The sequence below is a fragment of the Syngnathus leptorhynchus genome, chromosome 8, assembly GCF_054491065.1.
Source record: "Syngnathus leptorhynchus isolate UIUO chromosome 8, UIUO_Slep, whole genome shotgun sequence".
Lineage (NCBI taxonomy): Eukaryota > Metazoa > Chordata > Actinopteri > Syngnathiformes > Syngnathidae > Syngnathus > Syngnathus leptorhynchus.
The window spans coordinates 564865-585002 of NC_141202.1; the positions used below are offsets into that span (position 1 = coordinate 564865).

Consider the following 20138-nt stretch of genomic DNA (forward strand, 5'->3'; position numbering starts at 1 on the left):
CGGGGCTGAGTGTCCAGGGGCCGGACGTGGGGGGGGGGGAGGGGGCGCCTCCATCTCAGCGATTATCATTACGACTCCATTTCACCGGCGGGGCAAAGGTGAGGCGGCCTGGGGCAGCGGCGGGAGGTGAAGGGTAATGCGGGGCGGCCGCCGGGTCGCCCGCTGTCGTTAGCGACGCGCCTTGACCTGCTCACCCGCCGCTCGGAGATCTCAAAGTCTCAGTCTACTCCGCTACCACAGAGTCGCATTTTTCAAAAAAATCCGTTTGAATTTTAATATGTTTCGTCGAGGGTCTGTAGGGAGAAGTTTGGCCCAAAAAGTTCTTGTCAGTTAAATGCGGGAGTATTTGGCTAAAATGAGAGCTTAAACGCCGCTTTTTTTTTTTTTATTTCTATTTTTTTTTAAAGCTGATACATGCGTCAGAACGGATAGCGGGAGAAGAAAGGGAAGGTGCTGGAGTGGCACATGAGACAGTAGAAGGACCCTGCCGCATCAGATCAGGAGATCAAAGGGGCTTTAAAACAAACCCAAAAAAATGGCGCGAGATGAGACTCGGTGTCATCTTACAAAAGGTGGAGGCCTTTTCATTGTCGCGCTTCCTTTCTCGCCGCTTCATCAGTGCAATTACGAGACAAACGCGGCCGATGCTATCGCCTGCGTTAGCGTGAACGGCCTAATTAGTCCTAAAGAGCTGATGAGAATAAGGGCCGCTGCGCTGCGCCGTGCCGTTCCATTATGCGGTTAGGCGGGCCTTCCACAAATTGTGGCCGTTCTGCCGTGGGCTCGGCTTTCTAAAGCCTTCAAAGGGCCGATTGTGCATCGCCGCCGTTCAAGTGGCCTTTCGGTGTAAGCGGACACAACAACAAACATGGCCGACGCTAATCAGGGCCCCGGCTAATGTAAACAATGTCATTTTTTTTTTTTTTCCCCAGCCTTAATGAGCCAATTTCTGGCAAATGCGAGGGGGCCAACAATTGGGCCGCCGCCTTTGATGTGATTCATCTGAAGGTTTGTTTGTGATCGCTTGGCACTTTTTTTTTTTTTTTTTTGTCAAGAGCCCCGGACCGCTTTCATCTCGGCTGCGACGCACTTTGGTACAGAAACGGCAGGCGGATGGAGGCAAAATATATCCATTTTTTAAAAGCCAACCATCCGCCCCCATTCTTTTAGTCCTAACCTTATTTATTTGTAGTTCCTAAATCCTTAGTCAGCATTCCCAGTCCTAAGCCACTATCCCATTGCCCTGGTTTTGCCACCTTAACCAATGTCTGGTCCCATGTCCTTGGACATACTTTTATCTAGAAATCTATCTGGAGTCTAGTATCCCTTGTCTGAACTCGAATCCATCCCCTCATGACTAGTCCGAACCGTCCATGCAAATGTCAAAATGGCAATCCATTACCGTCTGCTAAGTTAGCATGCAGCATTCTCTTCAGAGGAGGGAAGTTTTCCTAAGGCACACTCGCGTAGCGCAAGGACATAGTCCTAACATTCCTATCTCCAACTTTTCATTCCTAATTCTTACCTATGGTTTTCTTGCCTAAGGCTCCTCATGTAATCTTTGTCCTGACCCATCCCATCCCATGGTGAACCTGGCATTCCTAATCCTCTCCTATCCCAGGTCTTGTCTTTCTAGTCCTTTTTTTTTTTTTGCTTCTTCTTCAAGACAACCGCCATCCCCTCTTGTATTATCCGCTAATCAGCTGACCGGCGCTCCGTCCCCCTTCGGGCGAGTCGCACAATGTCTGTCGTGATCAAACGGCGGACTCATTAAAAGGCGCCCCGGCGTGCGATAGGTGGACATTGACAGCGGCTTCATTAACACGGCGCTGACAAAAGGTGAGGCAGCCGGCGAGGCCAGGTGTGTGCCACAGACGCTGCGCTGCGCCTTTCAACATGTCAGTGCCGCTGCCGAGCAGGCTTGGGTTGGGCTGGGCTGGGGTAGGGGAAGAAGCAGTGCTCCGTCAAGTGCTGACCAGGAACGAGAAAGAAAGCCAGGGGGAGATTTTTTTGTTTTTTCCTTCAGTGTAACCCAACTTGTGCCCACAGAGTTATGATTGAACACTGGGAAGTCCATACGTGTTCTGCTTTTTTCAGCATTACGGTCCTGGCCCTAACTTTCCATTCTATGTGTATAAAAGGTTCCGTATATGCTATAGATCGATAAAAGTGGCCCATACATACGATGACATTGTGTTTTTACAAAATGGCCACCAGAGCACATAAGGCAACACAAAGAGAAGGAAGAGATGTCGGTGGAGGGGCTCGTGTTGTATTGATGTCATTTGGGCCGTCAACGCTCGTGACCAAAGGCAACACATCGGCCCACGTCCGGGCCAATTCTAATCAATCACCAGAGCTGAAGTGAACTCCACTCGGGGCGAGTCCCACCACTATTACGTGCACACACACACACACACACCTCTCGCCTGCCTTCCTGGCCGTGAGTCAGGGGCCCTCCGGGAGCACCGCCTGCGCCCCCCCCCCTCTCGCCCCCTCGCCCCCCTGCACCTGCTGGGCCCCGCAGTCACCAGCTGTCAACTCGGCGTGTACGCCGAGCCGTCTGTGCGTGTGTTAAAAGGGTTGAAGCAAAGTTATACACTTCAGATGGGCCGGATGAAAATCAAGGTGGACCTTCCAGAAGAACGTTGGCTCACTTTCACAATGCCTGGCAAGCAAAGATCGGAGCATGTTTTTCATGACTTTTTCAATTATTTTTTGCAATTACCAAATTGGGTCGAAATTAATCAAATAAAAGAAATCATGTTCAGAGGCTAGACTTGCAAAACTAGCTCTTGAATGGAGTCATGGATTTTTTTTAAATAAATATCAATTCGGTTAATAATCAATTAGTCGTCAATAAACGTATTTGTCGTCGCATCTCCTTTAAAATGTGTATTTGGGTGCTGCCGAGTCCTATTTGTTTTAAATGAACCTTTTTAAAAGAATGCAAATATCATTTCTGCATGAGCTGAACAATTTTGCATAAACAAAACAAAATGAAACCCGAATTGAACTGTGCGCGACTGAGCTACGTGGGCCAAAACGGTACGATTAAATGAGGCGCTAGCCGAGGAAATATCTTCATTTAAATGTCAAAACATCAATTTGATGCTTATCCACCAATCGGGCCTTTGCTGACTTTGATCAGAAGCGAGTAAAACGCTCCAGTTATCGCTACGTGTCCACCTCGCTTGAAGAGAAATGTGTACGATAGCTACTGACAGTGCAAAGTGCCTTAGTTACCGCTGGAATTGATAGTTACGCTGGTGGAAGAAGACATTACAGCGGCTAGCTGGAGGCTACGACCTTCATCCTGAGCTCCTTAGCGGACACCGCTGAGATAGGAAGCCAGACTGTCTCTTTCGAGGAGAGGAAGGGAAGAGAAGAAAAGGAAAGGCAACCAAAAAAAAAAAATCTAATCAATAAAGTCTTGTGATGTGAAAGTGATTCCCCAACGGGAAAGACCTATTCTTTTTGCGGCCCCGAGGTAAACAGTGTACTTTGTAGCGCCGTGCCACGCTAAGCCTGGGAGACCCGGTGCGCCGATTAAGCCGTACCGGAGCACATTAGCGTCGGGCCTTGTCACGGCGGGCGCAAACGTGGGCAAAGGGGGGTGTTCGCCACGGGAAGACAGGGATGAGTAAAAATTGAGATGGATGAGAGACTTCTGCTAAAGCCAAAAAACCTTGAGCAAGTTCCATTACTTTAGTCAAACGGGCACGGTGCCGCTCCGCTCCGGTAGGTGGCGGTAGTGAGGGTTTTAAAGACGCTGCGAAAATGCTACGTACAGTATGCCGTGTGCCAATAAGCGGAAGCCAGCGGCGGCCATCTTCGGGTGCCGCTCACTAAGCACGGCTCATTTACATTCTTTTCTGTCTGGCAGCAAATTTAGAGGAGATTTGAATGCAACATTTGCTAGCGGCCTGAGCAACAACAAAAAAGTTGCTCTTGGAAATTGGAAAAGCCAAGTTGAAAGACAATCTTGCTGAAATTCTTGGTAAATCCGGTTCCAGGCAGACCCAATCTCTCTTAATTTGGGATGAAGGACGCCCAGCCCGGCCCAGCCCAGCCCAGCCCAGCCCAGCCAGCATGATGATGTCATTTGTGACGTGGCCGCCGCTGAAGGATGGCCTGAAGAGGCTGAAAGGACGGGACAGGAGAGAAGACGGCTGACAAATCCCCCGTTGATGGCTATCTATAGGCTATTTCCCCAAGCTCCCGCTACAGAATAGGCCAGAGCTTAAGCCCCCTCTTTCTCATTTTCTCCTCTTTATTTATCGGCGCTCTTCTCTTCCCTCCTGTGGTCAATTTGTCACTTTTTGCATAATGGCGTGGCGTGGAGCGCTGGAAAATGGGATGGCGAGATGAGCAGTCCGAAGAGGCGTGATGGGGGTAAACGCAAGGAGAGGGCGGGGGGGGGGGGGGGGCCAAGAGGACTATCCTTCCTCACTCCCACCTCCCTACCTCCCTCCCTCCCTCCCTCCCTCCCTCCCTCCCACTTCTCCTGTCTCTCCAGGAGGCAGATGTCAATCACGCGCGTCTCCCCACAATCCCTCCGGAGCTCATTGTGCCCGCGGTCGCTGGCGGAGGCCGGCATGGCGAAGAGCCGCAGATGGAGGGAGCGCTGTCAATCATTGTCACTAATTATTAATTTCTGTCACTCAGGCCCCAGTGGCAGCCACAAGGAGGCGAGGGTGGGGGGGGACTCCTTCCCTTTCTCGCCATGCCTCCCTCCCTCCCTCCCTGGCCATGCCTGCTGCCTATTAGGCAAGCAGGTCCTGCGTCCGCCCGCCCGCCCGCCCCTTGGCTCTCCCTGGTCCCTCGTTAAAGTGTGTGCCTCTCCTCAAGTCTTCCGGGTCGCCTCTTGTTGCCTTTCCCTCCCTTTCTCCCTGCACTCCTGGAAGGTGACTTGATTTGGTATGCCGACCCAGACGCCCCAAAAGTTCAACCATTCATTATGTGGTGCACGTACCCCTTCCCCTCCCTTCCCTTCCCCTCCCCTCCCAGCCCTTTTTCCACCCTCCAAACCCACTCAGTTGTTATTATGAGGTCAGCCGCCCCCTCCTCGGTCCATTTTAATTGTATGCTGCCCTCTACACCTCTCAAGCATTCCCTGTACCCCCGCCCCTCCAGGATTTTTTTTTTTTTGAAAGTCCGCTTTTCTCCAAGCAACTCCCTCGGTTCTGATGGTTGTGTTGTAGCCGAAGCCAGCCTGTGATGGCGAGCCTAATGAGGGAAGGGAAGGGCCCGGCTCGTGCTGAGGGTTCTGATCCACCTTCACCTCATTACCAGAAGTGGTGAGCTGGCGAGGGGAGAGGGGGCGATGAGGAGGGAGGGCACAACTACCAGTGGAACCTCGACAGTTGGCACGTTCCAAAAATGCAATTTTACAATTGGAAACTCAGAGCTCTTCCAAAAAATTAAATACAAAGCAACAATTAAACCAAGTGGACCTCCTTCACATTGTCTCCACATGGTCATTTGCAAGTCTCTGGAGCAGCACCTATTACCTCCCTTCTTCTTCTCGTCCGTGTCAACTCCTTCCTGTCGCTCTTCAGCACCTGTCACTTTTCCTTTCAGGGCCCTCTCCCCCCTGCATTCCAAGATCCCCCCCCCCCGTCGCATCTCTGTTTATTTTCTCACCCTCCATCTCCTTCTCCTTTCTCATCTCCTGTGGGCTGTCAGTGTCTTTCTCTTCCCATTTGCTTGTCTCTTTGCTCCCTTTATCTATCCATCGCTCTGGCCACTGGCAGCCTCTTTCTTCTTTCCTCGCTGTGCGTGCGTGCGTGCGTGCGTCAGCACCTCAGTGGCGGGCGACAGGGTTTATTGGCGTAATGCATTTATCAGTGCGGCGAGGCAGCCAGGGCCTCACCTCCTCCTTTGAGGCGGTGAGTAATGAAAATGGGATCACTTGTGACAACACTCTGAAACCCACAAACACACAAAGTCGCACACAAACAACAACAGGGGGGGGGAGCCAGAACGTTGGCCACGAAAAAAGCTCAACAATGCTTGTATCATCATCTCTTTGTTTTATGGTGAGTTGAGCTATTTGTTGCACAACTAAATACTTTTTTTGTCCCCCAGAGGAAACGATGGAAATAATCAGCTTCATCAAAAGTCGACATTTTAATGCTCGACAGACTTGTGTTACTCTGAAGTAGCGGGATCATTTGAGGCTCTATTGGATGCCGAGAGTAAGGAGGAATTGGATTGTTTGGCTTTGATCAATAACACTTGTTTCATTGGATTAGGATGCCAGGTTCAAAGTAACAATGAATTTTGGAAAGGAAAAAAAAAAAAAAAAAAAAAAGAAATTTCTGTAGACGCACTCTATGCCGATCAGCATCCCGATTCAAGTCCAATGAAGAATTGGATTATTTGGCCTCAATCAATAACTTTTTTTTAAAATTGTATCAGGACACCAAGTTGAGAAGCGGCAAGTCCAACAATTCCAACAGCAGTGTTGTTGTTGTTTTGTTTTTTTCTAATGGCCAGAGGTGTCTGTCTAATCCAATTTTGGTGAGTAGAGGGGGGGGGGGGGGTCTTCACCAGTGTTAAAACAATACCATCACCTCACATACTCCGTCCAAGCTCTGATTATCCTTGACAGAACAAAACACGACCCCCCCCCCCCCCCCCCCCCCCTCCCATCCCACTTGGTCCAACCTGAGTTAGGGCCATCCTGCTTAAAAGCGTACGTATGGCGGCAAGGGAGCGTCGCTAATATGCAAGTCCAAAGACTGCTGACTAATGCAGCGAAAGAAAATGCTGCAAATAGTCGCCCGCCATTTGTTATTCATGCGCCCTCCAGGTTCATCCGCAAGACTGACTGACGCTCAAGTGTGTGTTGCGGATGCCATTAATGCCCGCCGCTGATCGCCCTCGCACATTTAAATAACAATGGCGCAGTCAGAGGATTCAGCCGTGTGAATCCGAGCCGCAAAACACCCAGGAGGGCCCAACTCCTGCCACGTGTGTGTGTGGAAGCACAAATACAAAACGCAGGCAGGGGATGAAATGCAGATTGAGAAAGAGGCTACACCATTTAAAATAGTTCCCAGGCCTCTTAATAAAAGGTGTAGGACGTGTTTTTGATCCTGACCTTATTAATGCTGGCCCAGTTCTGGCAACTCAAATGGGACTAAAAATCAAGGAGGCACTTTTTAGACTCCACTTTGTGTATGAGGCACATCATCATGTTGCTATCTTAAAAGAATGGAGCTTTTTTTAAAAGGTCATTCGACTAAGAACTTGTCACAGATAAAACAATGCAAAGAAATTCATTTGAAATGAATAGTTTCATGTAAAAGCTTCCAAATATTTGGACTTATCATAGAAAACTCCAATTCATTTTCATTAACATACAGCAGTAAAAAAAATCTTGCTTACCTTTTTCCACATGGTTCACTGGGATGACATCTTTACTGATAATGAAGAAACAAGAATAAAAAGTTTGTGTTGCACATACACTGCACTTGTCACTTGTGTGTGGGATTTAGTCACACTCACCTGTTTGATTGACAAGAGACATTTTGGTTTTTTACTCTCACATTTCCTTTTCGGCAATGTTATTTGTTGTTTTAAACGTGGGGAAGGGATATTTGGGGGGGAATACGAGTTATTAGCACGCTCTAACCCAAACGGGTCCAAAAAATTGAAATTGAAAACACAGACGCGGTACACCTGGTTTTAATTGGACCAAACCACATTGTGAGGTTGGATAGGGGTGCTGAAGTTGTCGGAAGATTTATTAATTGATTTCTTTGCTATGAACAGGTAAAAGGTCAGACTTAGGTAGTCATTTATTAATAATCTGAACAGAATAGAACATTTTCAACTCAATGAAATGTTGATGATAAAAGTAAAAGTAGTCATGATTATCAGATTACCCCTGTCAAACATGAGCGTTTAAAATGGTGGGGTAAGGTGGCCGGTTCTTGCAAATAAAAATAAACCCTCTCTAAAATCGATTCTTTTCCTTCATTTTCATCCTAAAAACTTGTATTCACTTGCGTCCCACTTTTTTAAGAGCGAAACTGAATTTAAATAACGCAAAATATAAAGACATTAATTTGGCGGTGTTTTATTGATTATTCTAAAGCGCAATCCATCATCTAATGACCAAATGTGTCTTCCCAGAAGCCTTTTCAAGTAGTTTGTAGACTCGGAAGCATGCTCAGCATTTTTTCCCAAATAGTAGAGCCCTCAAATGCCTCCCAGCAGCTGATTTGTTTGAAACACGCTATGGAAGCAAATGAAAGGGGGATTTCATTTTCTTTTTCTCTTCTTCTCTTGAAGTGTGGCATCCATCCAGCAGGAAGTCGTAGAAGAAGACGACACAGCAGGACACAACATCACGGCAGCCTTTTAATAAAAAACAAAACAAAAAAAAAACGATTTATTTTTAATCTCCCCCTCTTCTCTTTCTCAAAGCTCTCAAAAGCAAACAAATGGCTGGCGGCTGCTGACTGACAAGCTGTCGATAACCGCCTGGTCGCACAAAGCTGCTACTTCATATGCTCCTTCTCCACATTGTCTAGTTTTCTGCTTCCTGCAAATGACCAGAACATCCTCGGCTGAGCGGCGCCTATTTTAACGAGGACGCACAAACATCCCAGCTCTGGGAAAAAAAAAAAAAAAGGTCCTGGGGGGGAAACCGCAATGTGCATATTCACCGAAAGCACCCACATGCATTGTGAGCAAAGAGACGGCTGGCTGATCTGTCTGTCTGTCTGTCTGTGTGTCTGCCTGTCGGTCTGGGTGTAACAAGGCGAAGACATGTATGCACTACTGAGACCTTTTGGGGGCCCTGCCAACCATCACGCCATCCATCAGTGTGTGATACTGCAAGCTTCGGGACCAAGTCAACACAGAAATGCCCACAATGGATATCCGCCCTATATTCAAAGTGAAATTTATTTTGGAAGCCCATCTGCTTGATGTTTTCAAATTGTCAACAGAGAGAGGCCATTGAATTAATGGCGTGCGCCCTCGTTACATCTAATAAGGTTCTTTGGCAAGTAAGAAGTGTGTCAGACATATTTTAAGTCCTCTGCCTCAAAGTGGCGTTATAATGAACACATCAATACCTCACAGAGCATTATCTTATTTGTAAAAGCACGTTTTTTTTTTAATTACACTTATGTAGTGAACCCCGCAAATAATTGATGTAACTGCGCGTAGACACCAGAAGATGGCGGCAAAGCAGTTAAAACACAACGAAGCTTCAACACCAGCCGTCAGCACAAATTCCGCTTATGTAATGTGTCCGCACGGACACACCACCGAGTCGCGTTGGTTCCGAGCAGTAAAGTTCCGATCAAGCAAAGAACGTTACTGCCCGTTCCCAATAAATTCCGAATTTACAGTATTTGACGTTGGGTCCAAACTTGAGCTTGTTTTTTCTTTTGAGTTAATTGCAAAGTTCAACATGGTGTTCCATTCCTTTCCACTCATCATTTTCTGACTAATGCAATGCGCAGTGGCATGGAAACAATAACAGATGTTTTTATTGTCTTTATAACATTGCAGGATAAATAAAATGTTCACATTAAAACGTGATTTAAAAAAAAAATCTGTTCATTGATGACACTTCATATGAAAGCACACATCCCATTATAGTACAAAAGCATGCAGGGGTTTTTTTTGTTGAATTTTTTGAATCTTTGAATTGTCCTTTGGTAACAGGCTGTCAAAAGTTCAACAACATCATTTTTTTTTTCTTTGTGGTTGACACGAAGGCAGCGTCACAACTTGGTGGCGCTCGGCCTGTGATATCCACCCGTCTCCAGAAGCCCACTCAGTAGGATCTTATTCCACCAGCGCTCGTCAAAACTCTGCAGACAAACACTGGACAGACTCATACCGTCCTGGTAATCCTCCTTCATCTTCTCTGGGTTCAGGTCCTCTGAAATGACCTGGCAAGAAAAAGATGCCTGCTACGTCATAGGTGTCAAATCCAAGACCTTCCATGTCTGAAAACGGATGGTAATCCAACATTCAATTCAAAGATTCTTTTTGACTGACTACTTTGGAGCCCATCCCTCACTTTGAGAATGACTGCTCCAACAACTTCCAAGGCAGAGTTACTCACCTCAGTGAGGGTGAGAAGAGTCGCTTGGTCAGGATTGAGATGTACTAACGCTTCCTCCGCCATTTGCAGAACATTCTGGTTGTGTCGCAGCACAAACGATGACTGCTGCTGCTGCAGGATTGGTAGTAGGAGTCTGAAAGCAGAGGGCCGCTGTCACCAGCCGCCCGCTGATGACCAGCGTTTTGTGCCACTACCTCGTCCTGATGAAGCACAAGCAGGCCTTCAGCCAGAGTCTCTCCTCAGAGAGTTCCTCATGTCGCTCTTCAGCTTCTTTGCCTTTCTTGTCTACAGTTAGAAAATAAATGACTATATAAGATTTCTGTGGAATTAGAGATAATTAAGACCTTCATTTTTCAAAAACAAATTCAGAATTGAAATCGAATCGACTCCATAGACCGGATCTCCGTCGCGAAAGGGCAGAGGACCTCCTCAAAAATGAATAAAAGGTTACTCAAGGTTGTGGAGTCCTCCAACAGCTGCAGACACATCTTTCCCAGGTTGCACCAATTCCAGGGGTTGAAAGGCAGCAGGCTGCACAGCTCTTGCAGAGACCACATCCAGGGTCCGATGACTCCAAAATGTTGGTAGACGCTCACCTTTTGGACAAAGTCAATGACGTGACCTCCAGCGGCGTTGTGAAGGGAGGGAGTGCCCAGATTTACCTTGAGCAGCAGCAGGCTGGTCAGGTGACATGTGTTTGAGGCTTCTTTACTCTGGACAAAAAAAACAACAACACAGTCATTGCAAATGGTCTCGATAGAGGGAATGTTCCAGATGAATGGATAGGTAAAAATGCGGCATAAACACAGACAGACTTTTGAATTGTTTGAGCCTCCCCACAATTTCTGCGAGAGAATCATACAAACGAAAAGGATGGTTTGGAACACCTCTGAGGCGCTAAAGAAAATATGGGTGCGTGTACCAGCAGATCCAATAAGCCCATTGCTCTGTCTCTCTGGTCCAACCTGGTGTAACATCGAGCCATTCCCTCCAAAATATCTCTTTTGATTGACAGGTTGTTGTCCGAGATCCACTCCAGGCAACTGCTGTAAGCCTCCAGGGCTGCCTAACACACACAAGCACACATTTGCTCATTGATGTTAGTGTTGCTAGGCGCACAAGTTGGATTTCAAAAAGAAATACCTGGTATTTGCCCTGTCTCGTTGCCAAGTCACCCCTAAACTTAAAAACTTTCTGCTTTTCCAAAGCGTCTTCTGTGTTAAGAGCGGCACCTTGACAAAACCACTACAAGAGGACAAGGCAGGAGAATGGTTTCCGACAATGCAACGCATACATGAACAAACGCCGCGCGCAGATCAGGCTCGGTTTGCGTGTTTATTGACAATATTTTGGGGCGATGTAACTGCGAGTGCGGTGTATTTATTGTCTTCATTTCAATCACAACAGGTCAACAGTCGTCCCGATTTCTCACCTCCGGCTCGCAGCTTTTAGCGTTATATGAAGGCACGCACACCGACCCGCGGTCTTTCGCCTCTGAGAATACAGAGTCATCAAAATTGCTTCCAAATAGCTCCATAGCGAGTTAATCACTGACTCATGCTTTTGGGCTATCGTTCGACCTAGTTACGGGTTGAACAGCTAGTTTACACAAGCGGAATCGGCGCAGATTCCGCTTGTGTCATGTGTCCGCACGGAAACACGAGCGAATCGCGTTGGTTCCGAGCAGTAAAGTTCCGATCAAAACTATTTGACTCAATCGATTCTTAATTGACAGTATTTGACGTTGGCCAGGGGCGTTCAAACGTCTTCCTTTGAGGCCTGCATAAAGACAAATCCCAAGACCACCGTTTGTAAAATCCTTCCCAACTTATGTTATGTGACTCAACAAAGTGTCCCATTCTGAAGAGGAAATAAGCTTGGGATAGATAGCACAAAACCGATTGTTGTGACAAACTGTATTTGTTGAAAAATCTGTGGTGAAAACATTTGCAAAACATTCATTGAGCACAGAGGATGAGAGAGATAGAGAGAGATAGAGAGAGAGCGTAATCATGGAATTTGATGCCAAAGGGTATATGCATATAATATTACAGCAGTTTAACTACTCACGATACTAGCTCTACTGCAAATAGGATATATGATACATGATATGAAATCAAAACCCACTGAGAAGACACAGCACTTTCTCATCATATCAACGGTGAAAGTCAAAGGACAGATACATGTTATTTGTGCATCTGGTTTACTAGGGCCTTATTGTAACAGTAGCATTTTGTTTTTTTCAAATGATAACGTTTTGAAGTACCGTCAATAAAGTGCTCATCTTTTCAAGTGAGTTGTGATTTTGAAAATTGTTGCAACCAAAGTACCCGGAAACAACTCAAGCAAAACCGTGGGAGCTCCAAATGAATTCTAGTTCAGGTTATCTTTCAAACATGTGCGCAGTAAACCAACTATTTGGTTGAAGAGATAAAAACGGATACAAAAATGTCCAAGAAGGCTCGTCAAATCCTCATCTGTGGAATAAAATACGAAGCAGCAGAAGGTGCAGCGGAAAGAAGCCCCCAAAACAAAGCAGCCAAACTAACTGACGATACTGTCGGTGATTTGGGAAAGACAATTAGACTTGGAAATCAGACAGACAACTTAGCTTTAGCTTTCGATTGGCCAAGTACTGTGGCAACATCAGCACCCGCGTACATATGTACAAAATGAGCAGTTGTTCGACGTACTTATTGCATGCAGTAAATGACAAAAAGGGATAAACGCTTGGTAGCTATACATGGATAGAAGGTACAACACATCTTGTTCTGTTTCATGCCCAGGCACTTACTATTCACATTACGACAAATACATAATGCGTCTGCCCGTTCGGCGAGCCGGCTCTGTTCAAGCGGGCTGAAAATGCTTTTCAGATAGATCAAAAGGTGCTAGCGCGGATGACAAAATAGCAGAAAGGAACCCAGAAGGAAGGTCATGGACAATGTTTCACTTCAGACAGGCAAGCAGAAAGCTTGTGCATCTTGCACATCATGCATTCCATTTGCTCGGAGAAAGGCTACCGTAAGTGCTTTGCGACGGCCAGAGGGGATCCATCCTCTGGCCGCGAGTCCACAAGCCAAGTAGGCACATGTAGGTACAGTAGGACTGTCGGAGTTAACGACGTCGGTGTCGTTACCGTGGCGACGGCAGCTGGTAGTCAACACTTCTTCCCGTGAAACATGGTCGGTCACACATAGCAATTCGACATGGTGTCACGTGTTCAATTTTGATGAAAAGACAACACTGCTAAGGTGTCTTCCCAAGTCCGTCAAAAGGTCAAGAGAGACATGATTGGGAAAAAAATATATCAAATCAAACACAAAACATTAGCCAAGCATTGCTTCCCCCACAAAAGTACTCCAAACTTGGCTCAAAATGTGCAATCAAGCGAAAGAACGCGGCAGCCGAGTCTACCGAGCTATACAAACATACAACGCCGTTTAGTTCGGTCGGTGAAACTGCTAAGATTCCTCCTCGGGGAAAACAAACAAAAGGTAAAATACTGGTTTCGTCCAAAAACGAATACGGGCTCTCCGAGCCTTTGCAATACAATACAATAAGGTGCCAAATTCTAATTTCATCCACTAGGTGGCGGGAAAAAAAAGTGCAATCGAAACGCGTTTAGTTTAGGTGCTTCATGATTTCAAATGTTTCAAGAACAATACGTACATCGGGCCAGTAGTTAGGTTTAGCTCGTGATTGTTGTTTACGTCAATTAGCTTGAAGTGATGATTGAAGCCCAGCCCCAGCGGGTGCTGTCATTCCTTGACATTCCAATTTGGCAAAAACCAGTCTAGCAAAAGCACAAGGCTTGTTGGTTGTGTACAAAGGTGCAAAAATAAAAACAAATGGAAATCGCAGTGCATATTCAACTCTTTTTTTTTTTTTTTCCCTCCCCCATGAGTCATTTATAGTGATGGGAAAATGAAGCTTCAATGTTTCTCGAACCACTTGATGTCCTCTCCATGGCACTCGGTTCAACACAGTCAATGAACGAACGTACGTTTGAAACTCCAACAGTGCCGTCGAGAGGAGTCCAAATAAAGCCAATGGTTTATGAGGCAAATTTGAAGCTTTGCCTTCCCATCACTAGTTGAGTTGGCTAGTAGTAACCACCATCAAGGGAAGACTTGAATCGACATCCTTCAACAAATACGCACGCTGGCATTCACTCACTGTTCATGTACTTTGGCTCATGTTGCTTTAGGCCTTTATCCGTCATCCACTTTGTAAACTCATTCCTTCTCATTTTGCTGACGAGAGTCACGTAAATCACAATTCGTACAATATGATAGAACGACTTCCACCGTGTGTGTGTGTGTGTGTGTGTGTGTGTGTTTCGACTATCTTGTAAACACGTTTTAAGATTGGTGAGCATTCGCTGGAAATTGAAGTTTCAATTTGGGCTTGTGCAAAGGAAATGCAGCAATGCATTGAAAAAGGGAATTTACACTTGCCATGTGTACAACGTGGTCTGGTCACCATCGATTCCATTTCATGATTGACTTTTCGATTTTGTGGCCAAAATGCTTCTCGGGTCATTTGAATCATGTTGAGATTGTGTTAGTCTGCTTTGCAAAATTGCCGGTCAGTCTTCGGATACAGACAAGGATTTCCTCACGCTGCGTGACGGCTCCCAAACCTCGCTGTCGTCCGTATCCTCTTCGTCGTGCTCTTCGTCGTCCTCCTCCTCTTCGTCTCCCATTCCGTCACCTGTCGGCGCCTTGTCGGCGTGTGACGCCTCTCCCCTTATTTGGCGGGCCCCCTCTCTTGCGTCGGCCGTGCCCGAAGGTGGCTCCTGGAAGGGGTCGGCGCCCACGTCCAGACGTCTTTGGACCTCGGCAAACCATTCTCGCACCTTGTTGGCAGAAAAAACAAAAAACGTGTGTTGTCATCTGAGCGGTCACACACAATAGCTCCAAAGTCACTTGGGCTAGATTGACGATTTGGTATTTCTTTCTCTTGATGTTTCAAAGCTATGTGATCCTGTGCAGATCAAGTCATTTGAACTTGACTGAATGAGATCTTCAGGTCGGTAAGATGAAAGGAATGTGAATCAAGGTGCATTTAGCATGATGACGCAAGAAGCTACATTTCAAATCAATGGCCTTATTTAAGAGGATTGTTTGATGTCGGCTCCGAGAATGTTTTGTGATGTTGACGCCTTGCCTCACGACGGCTTCTGGCATTTCCAAATCGAAACGCACGTCGGCTGGATTTTTCTCACGTTAGCAAAAGTATGGGAATGCGTTTCGATAGTGTCGGATTTTTCTTTTTCTTCTTGAACTCGAAATGATTGGGAATAAGCTGCGGCTTTCTGCCGTGGAAACATCGAGGGAGGGGCGGCGTGATACTTGAAAAGAAAGAAGAGCGACCGCTCGCCGTTCTTAATTAGCAGGCAGCACGACGACAAACCGTGCACTGCAGATGACTCATTGCAAAATCTCTGGTTCATCTTGTGAAATAGCATTTGGAGCGCTCGAGTAAAAAGCAACGGCGTTACCCGCTCGTAGCTCATGTTGGTCTTGGTGACCAGCTCGTCCAGGTCCTGCTCGTTGAGGAAGCGGTGTTTCAGGTAATACTCCTTCAAGATGTCCCTGCCGCTCTTGAATTTCTTGGCCGGGGGGCATCTGTCCGAGTCGGAACCAAAGGACGCCGAGCGCCTGGGCTGCTTTCGAGGTCGAGATCTTCCCCAACCGCGATTTCGGACGCGCCTTTTTCGACCGCCTCCCGGTTTCTGAGCGCCGGCGCCGCCTTCCACGTTGCCGCTTTGATACTGAAAGAACCATTTGAGGTTGCCGTTCTTCCAGGAGTAGCGCGAGTCCCCGAACCAGCTGACGATGTAGGGTCGGGGGAGGCCGCTCTCGTCCACCAGCTGGTCGTACTCTTCTGTCGTGGGCCACTGAGTCCGCACGAAGGCACTTTTCAAAATGTGGAGCTGCTCCGGAGTCTTTTTGGTCTTATCCTTGATGTCTTTGCCGCCATTGTTGTTGTTGCAGCTGCCGGTGGCCGTCTGTTTACCGCGGCCTCCGGGCGGCGTTTGACTCCCTTTACGAGAGGAGGAGGACGAGGAGGAGGAGGTGGCGGCGGCGGTGCGAGAAGCAGCGGTGACTTCTCCAGCTCTCCCTCCGCCGGCGGCGGCGTCCATCCGTTCGGCCTCAGAGGACTCCGGGGACGGAGCGCCAAAGGTGGGCATTTTCCGTCTTTCGGTGAACCAGGCGTCAATCTCCCTCCGTGTCAGTTTGGTCTCGGTTCTCAGGCGACTCAGCTCTTCGTCGGATGGCGTGGCGCTCTTCTCGAAGCTCTCCTCCAGCACCACCAACTGCTCCGGTGTCTTCTCTTTAAATTTCTGCAGAGTGAAGTCCGGGAAGGGATTCCACGTCTTGGGCCGGGTCTCCTTAACGGGAGGCGCGCACGGCGGGTGAGGCGATGCCGGCGTTTCATCGCTGGAGTCGATGACGATGGTGGCGGCGCTACAGCCGCCGGCGCCGCTTCCTCTGCCGCCTCCGTCGTGGAATAGGATGACATTGCTGTTCTTGGAGTTGCGCTGGTTATACCTGGTGTCGCTGAACCATTTTTTGATCTCCCCCTTGGTTAAATTGGTGATCTTCATCAAACGGGCAATTTCGGCATCGCTGACAAAGTGGTTTTGAAGGTAGCTGGCTTTCAACTCGGCCAGCTGCTCTTTGGACTTTTTGGGCCGCATACTGAAGCTGTCGGCGCTCAGGGCGGAGTTCTCCTTTCAAAGAGAAAGGCGGAGTTACGCGGTGGAACGCATTTGGTATCGGCAAATGAGCCGCTCGCTGGCTACCTGTGGGGAGAGCGAGGGCGGCTGCACGGTGGTAGCCCGTTTCAGCTCACTGTTTGTTGGGGTGGAGCTCTGGGACTGGCTGGGCAATCCCGCCACCGTCAGTGTGATGGGATTGGTCACGGGAACGTTCCCTCCTGGAGCGACCTGCAATGAGATGGATTTGTAGCTGCTCGGGACCAATCCGCCCCCTCCCCTCCTTCTACCTGCGTGAACACCAAGCCAGGCTGCCCCCCCACAATCTGACAGGTCTGCAGTATGGATTGCAGGCCATTGGCAGCAGACAGCTGGTGAGCAGGTATGACGGTGATGGTCTGAGGAACCGTGTGGACAGTGCCGTTGAATTGTTTCCTCCTGGCCTCTTCCACTTCCTCCGGGGTCCAGCTGACACCGTGCTTGAGTCGCTGGGCTGAGAACCACACCTGGATAGAAAAGAGCGCTGAGTGGGCCAGCAGCGGAGATGCTTCACCCACTCCACTGACTACCTTAATTTGCTCTTCTGTGAACTGCGTCTGCCGTGCCAGATTGCTGATCTCAGCCATGGAAGGATAGGGAAACTTCTTGTAAGTGCTCCCCAGCAGAGGGTTGATGTCCAAAGCTGCACTATAAGAGGGAATGCTGCTGAGAGGAATTAGCAATTGGGGTTGAGCTGATGGATTTTGCTGGGCCTGGAAAGCAGAAAGTACCTGAAGACAACAAAGTGCCATGCCAGATTATTTCGATGGGTTACGACCAAAAGTTGACACAAAAACGGTGCCGTCGACTGAGAATGACATCACTGTGATGTCATGGAAACCATTTACTATTGATGCTAGATTTTTTCATTCTTATAGTGTACCTGTGCCAGGCCAGGAGGAATAACGGCGGGATTTAAAATGGATGACTTCCTTGTCTGCTCAAAGGCTTGGCTGACCAGGAAGTTTCCCGCTCCGAGCTTCATGGAGTCATGGAGCAGCATCTCAACAGACGCCATTGGTCCCAGAGGCGCTTGGATGGGCGGCGGCGGCGGCGGCTGCTGCTGCTGCTGCTGATGCTGCTCCTGCTGCTGCTCCGCTTCCACCTCCACCTCCGCTTCTAAGTACTCCACGGCTTCATCTGAAGCTTTGAGGGACACGGCAATCCTCTTGGGCTCAGATTTGGTCTTCATCCTCATGATGGGGGTCTTGCTTAGCGAGATGGCGCCGACATTTGTAGCATCTGTTCCGCCATCTCGGAGCACGTCGCACCGCCGATCCTCGCCGGGCTGCTCGGCACACTTGACCGACGGAGCCGGGGCCTCTTTGTCTTCTAGGCTGTCGGACTCTCCTACAAAGACAGCCAAGCATTGAAACAATGAAGTCAAATCGAAGGAAAGTTTGGGCTGGACAGAGCGGGTCCGAAGACATTTACCGGTATCTAGTGGTGCGGGGGCGAGCGCTACTCTTTGATCCAGCTCCACTGCTGTTTGAGCCTCATCTACCGCCCCCTCCACCCCTTCGGCCTCTACTTCCATTGTCCTTTCAGTCGTGGCCTCCAACTGCTCAGAGGGTAGCACCATGCAAGGCGTGGTGGACTTTCGGCGGCTGGACATTGCCAAAAGGTGCAACTTTCTACTCAGGGCAAAGACAGTCTGAGACGGAAGAGTCCGGGCTCACATGTCTCAAGTGGCCGTGCTCGCATAGCAAGACTCCTTCAATTTCTAGTGGAAGAAATGTGTCATAAACGCTTCGTTAGTTCCACTCCAATGACTTGGATTTACTGACATTGTTCTTCAGATTGCATAGGTACAATTTGACAAGCAAATGAGCAAAGTGTTCCCAAGTGGATTTACAACCAATACAATACTGCTGCTGCAGAAGAGGTTCTTTTCTATCAACGTATGTGATTTGCCAATTAGAGCCTTGCGCTATTTCGGCTGCCTCAGTGAGTTAGTTACGTAGACGAGGGCGCATCATCATCTTCACAACAGCTCGGAACTATTGAAATGCTCAAATTTGAACCTCATGGGACAACAAAGAGCAATTCACCTGAATACTGTGGTAACAGTGAATGTCTGACCTGTTTGAATGATTGATACCAGCTCTCATTATTCTTGATGCATTTCCTATGAGCATTCCAATCAATGGTATTTTTGGTCAAGGCAAAAGTGCAATCTGTAATCCTATCATTTCATGATGCAGCTGCATTTAGTGTGAAACAGGTGTGCACGTCTCTTTCAGGTATGTAAACGTTGTTAACCAAAGCACTTATGTGGGGCGTCTATTTTAGCAATGTGTATGAGGGCCAACTAGCCACCGCTAACAGTCATGAAACGCTGGCTGGCATGGCATGGCATGGCATGGCATGTCTGCCGGCTAACTTACTGCAACTACACGAGCGTGTGCAAGCGTCGGTCGGTCGGCCGGCCGGCCGGCCGGGCGGGCGGGCGGACAGGCAAGCTGGAAGGCAGGCGGGCGGGCAGGCAGGCAGGCAGGCAGGCGAAGCGATGACTGATATTTCCTGGGAGTCCCCCGAGAAGCGTCGGCGTCTTTTGCCGTCCCTGCTGTAGTGTGGCCACCGAGTGGCGGCTAAGCATTCAACCAACGCCGGCCGGGCCGAGACGTTCGCCGGGCTCGTGTGTCGGTTTTCCGAAGCAGACGGCGGCGGGAGGTATCCGCACACACGGAGCGGTCGAGCGGCTACGACTCCCGCCTGCAAACGCTGGAAAGCCCGGACATGTCTCTTCCGAGCGGGTTGTGTGTCCCGGCAAGCGTCGTGTAAGGCCCCATGAATAAAAACAAGGATTCCAATCATAGGGTGTTCACTGAGCGATGGGTGAGTTCGCTGACCTAATTCTGAATTTTAACAGCGTTTTTTTCTTCCCTCAAACAATGATCAGCGTCATTATTCGGATACCGTGTGACGTCATTCCTCGGCGACTTGGACTCAAAAATTCGGATATCACGTTGAAGTATCAGTAGATATTCTACACAAAACTGTCATTCGGGTGAGTTTTTAAATTGAGTTAAGAAACGTGTTGATTTTTTAAAGTGCAAATAAAAGAAAAGGCTGCGTTACGTCTCGGATGACGTGCCCAAGTGTCCTTACGTGACCTATCAGGATAGCACGAGAAGCTACTTGAGGCCAAAACTGACATTGCACTTTTGTTTTTTTTCCGGCCCTGGCATTTCTTCACACCATTTTCAGTCGCTCATTGTAAATGATATGATAAATGATATATACATATATACTATCTCATTAGTGTACAAT

At 48.2% G+C, this 20138-nt stretch overlaps 2 protein-coding genes and 1 long non-coding RNA gene across 4 annotated transcripts in view; all 3 read right to left on the reverse strand.

Moving 5' to 3' along the window:
• Window positions 1-7697, reverse strand: part of LOC147051523 (uncharacterized) — a 124103-nt gene extending 116406 nt beyond the window's left edge. The window contains exons 1-2 of the long non-coding RNA XR_015066960.1: window positions 7516-7697; window positions 7396-7430 (exon numbers count right to left, since the gene is read on the reverse strand). This is a non-coding gene — a long non-coding RNA (uncharacterized LOC147051523). The remainder of the gene's footprint in view (window positions 1-7395; window positions 7431-7515) is intronic.
• A 1812-nt stretch (window positions 7698-9509) lies between these two features.
• Window positions 9510-11777, reverse strand: c8h8orf76 (chromosome 8 C8orf76 homolog). Of its 2 annotated transcripts, XM_085917772.1 has the most exons (8): window positions 11532-11777; window positions 11243-11344; window positions 11022-11165; window positions 10762-10812; window positions 10551-10695; window positions 10294-10384; window positions 10100-10232; window positions 9510-9923 (listed from the first exon to the last, which is right to left on the reverse strand). In XM_085917772.1, the coding sequence occupies exons 1-8, from the start codon at window positions 11634-11636 to the stop codon at window positions 9753-9755; spliced, it is 942 nt and encodes a 313-aa protein (XP_085773898.1). In that variant the 5' UTR covers window positions 11637-11777; the 3' UTR covers window positions 9510-9752. The 2 variants fall into 2 exon arrangements, with proteins under 2 accessions (XP_085773898.1, XP_085773899.1); XM_085917773.1 differs by lacking the exon at window positions 11243-11344.
• A 213-nt stretch (window positions 11778-11990) lies between these two features.
• Window positions 11991-19995, reverse strand: zhx1 (zinc fingers and homeoboxes 1). Its single transcript, XM_085917771.1, has 8 exons — window positions 19253-19995; window positions 18300-18588; window positions 17749-18215; window positions 17396-17596; window positions 17117-17332; window positions 16914-17057; window positions 15606-16841; window positions 11991-14960 (listed from the first exon to the last, which is right to left on the reverse strand). The coding sequence occupies exons 2-8, from the start codon at window positions 18478-18480 to the stop codon at window positions 14691-14693; spliced, it is 2715 nt and encodes a 904-aa protein (XP_085773897.1). The 5' UTR covers window positions 18481-18588; window positions 19253-19995; the 3' UTR covers window positions 11991-14690.
• Window positions 19996-20138: the final 143 nt, after the last annotated feature.

Coding starts and splice junctions, on each gene's coding strand:
- c8h8orf76 (XM_085917772.1), bottom strand. CDS start 11,636: ATGGAGCTATTTGGAAGCAATTTTGATGACTCTGTATTCTCAGAGGCG. Junction 10,813..11,021: donor TGGGCTTATTGGATCTGCTG/GTACACGCACCC, acceptor TTTTTTGTCCAG/AGTAAAGAAGCCTCAAACAC. Junction 10,385..10,550: donor GGAGGACTCCACAACCTTGA/GTAACCTTTTAT, acceptor TTCTAACTGTAG/ACAAGAAAGGCAAAGAAGCT.
- zhx1 (XM_085917771.1), bottom strand. CDS start 18,480: ATGTCCAGCCGCCGAAAGTCCACCACGCCTTGCATGGTGCTACCCTCT. Junction 17,597..17,748: donor TTCCTCCTGGCCTGGCACAG/GTACACTATAAG, acceptor TGTTGTCTTCAG/GTACTTTCTGCTTTCCAGGC. Junction 17,058..17,116: donor CTGGCTTGGTGTTCACGCAG/GTAGAAGGAGGG, acceptor ATCTCATTGCAG/GTCGCTCCAGGAGGGAACGT.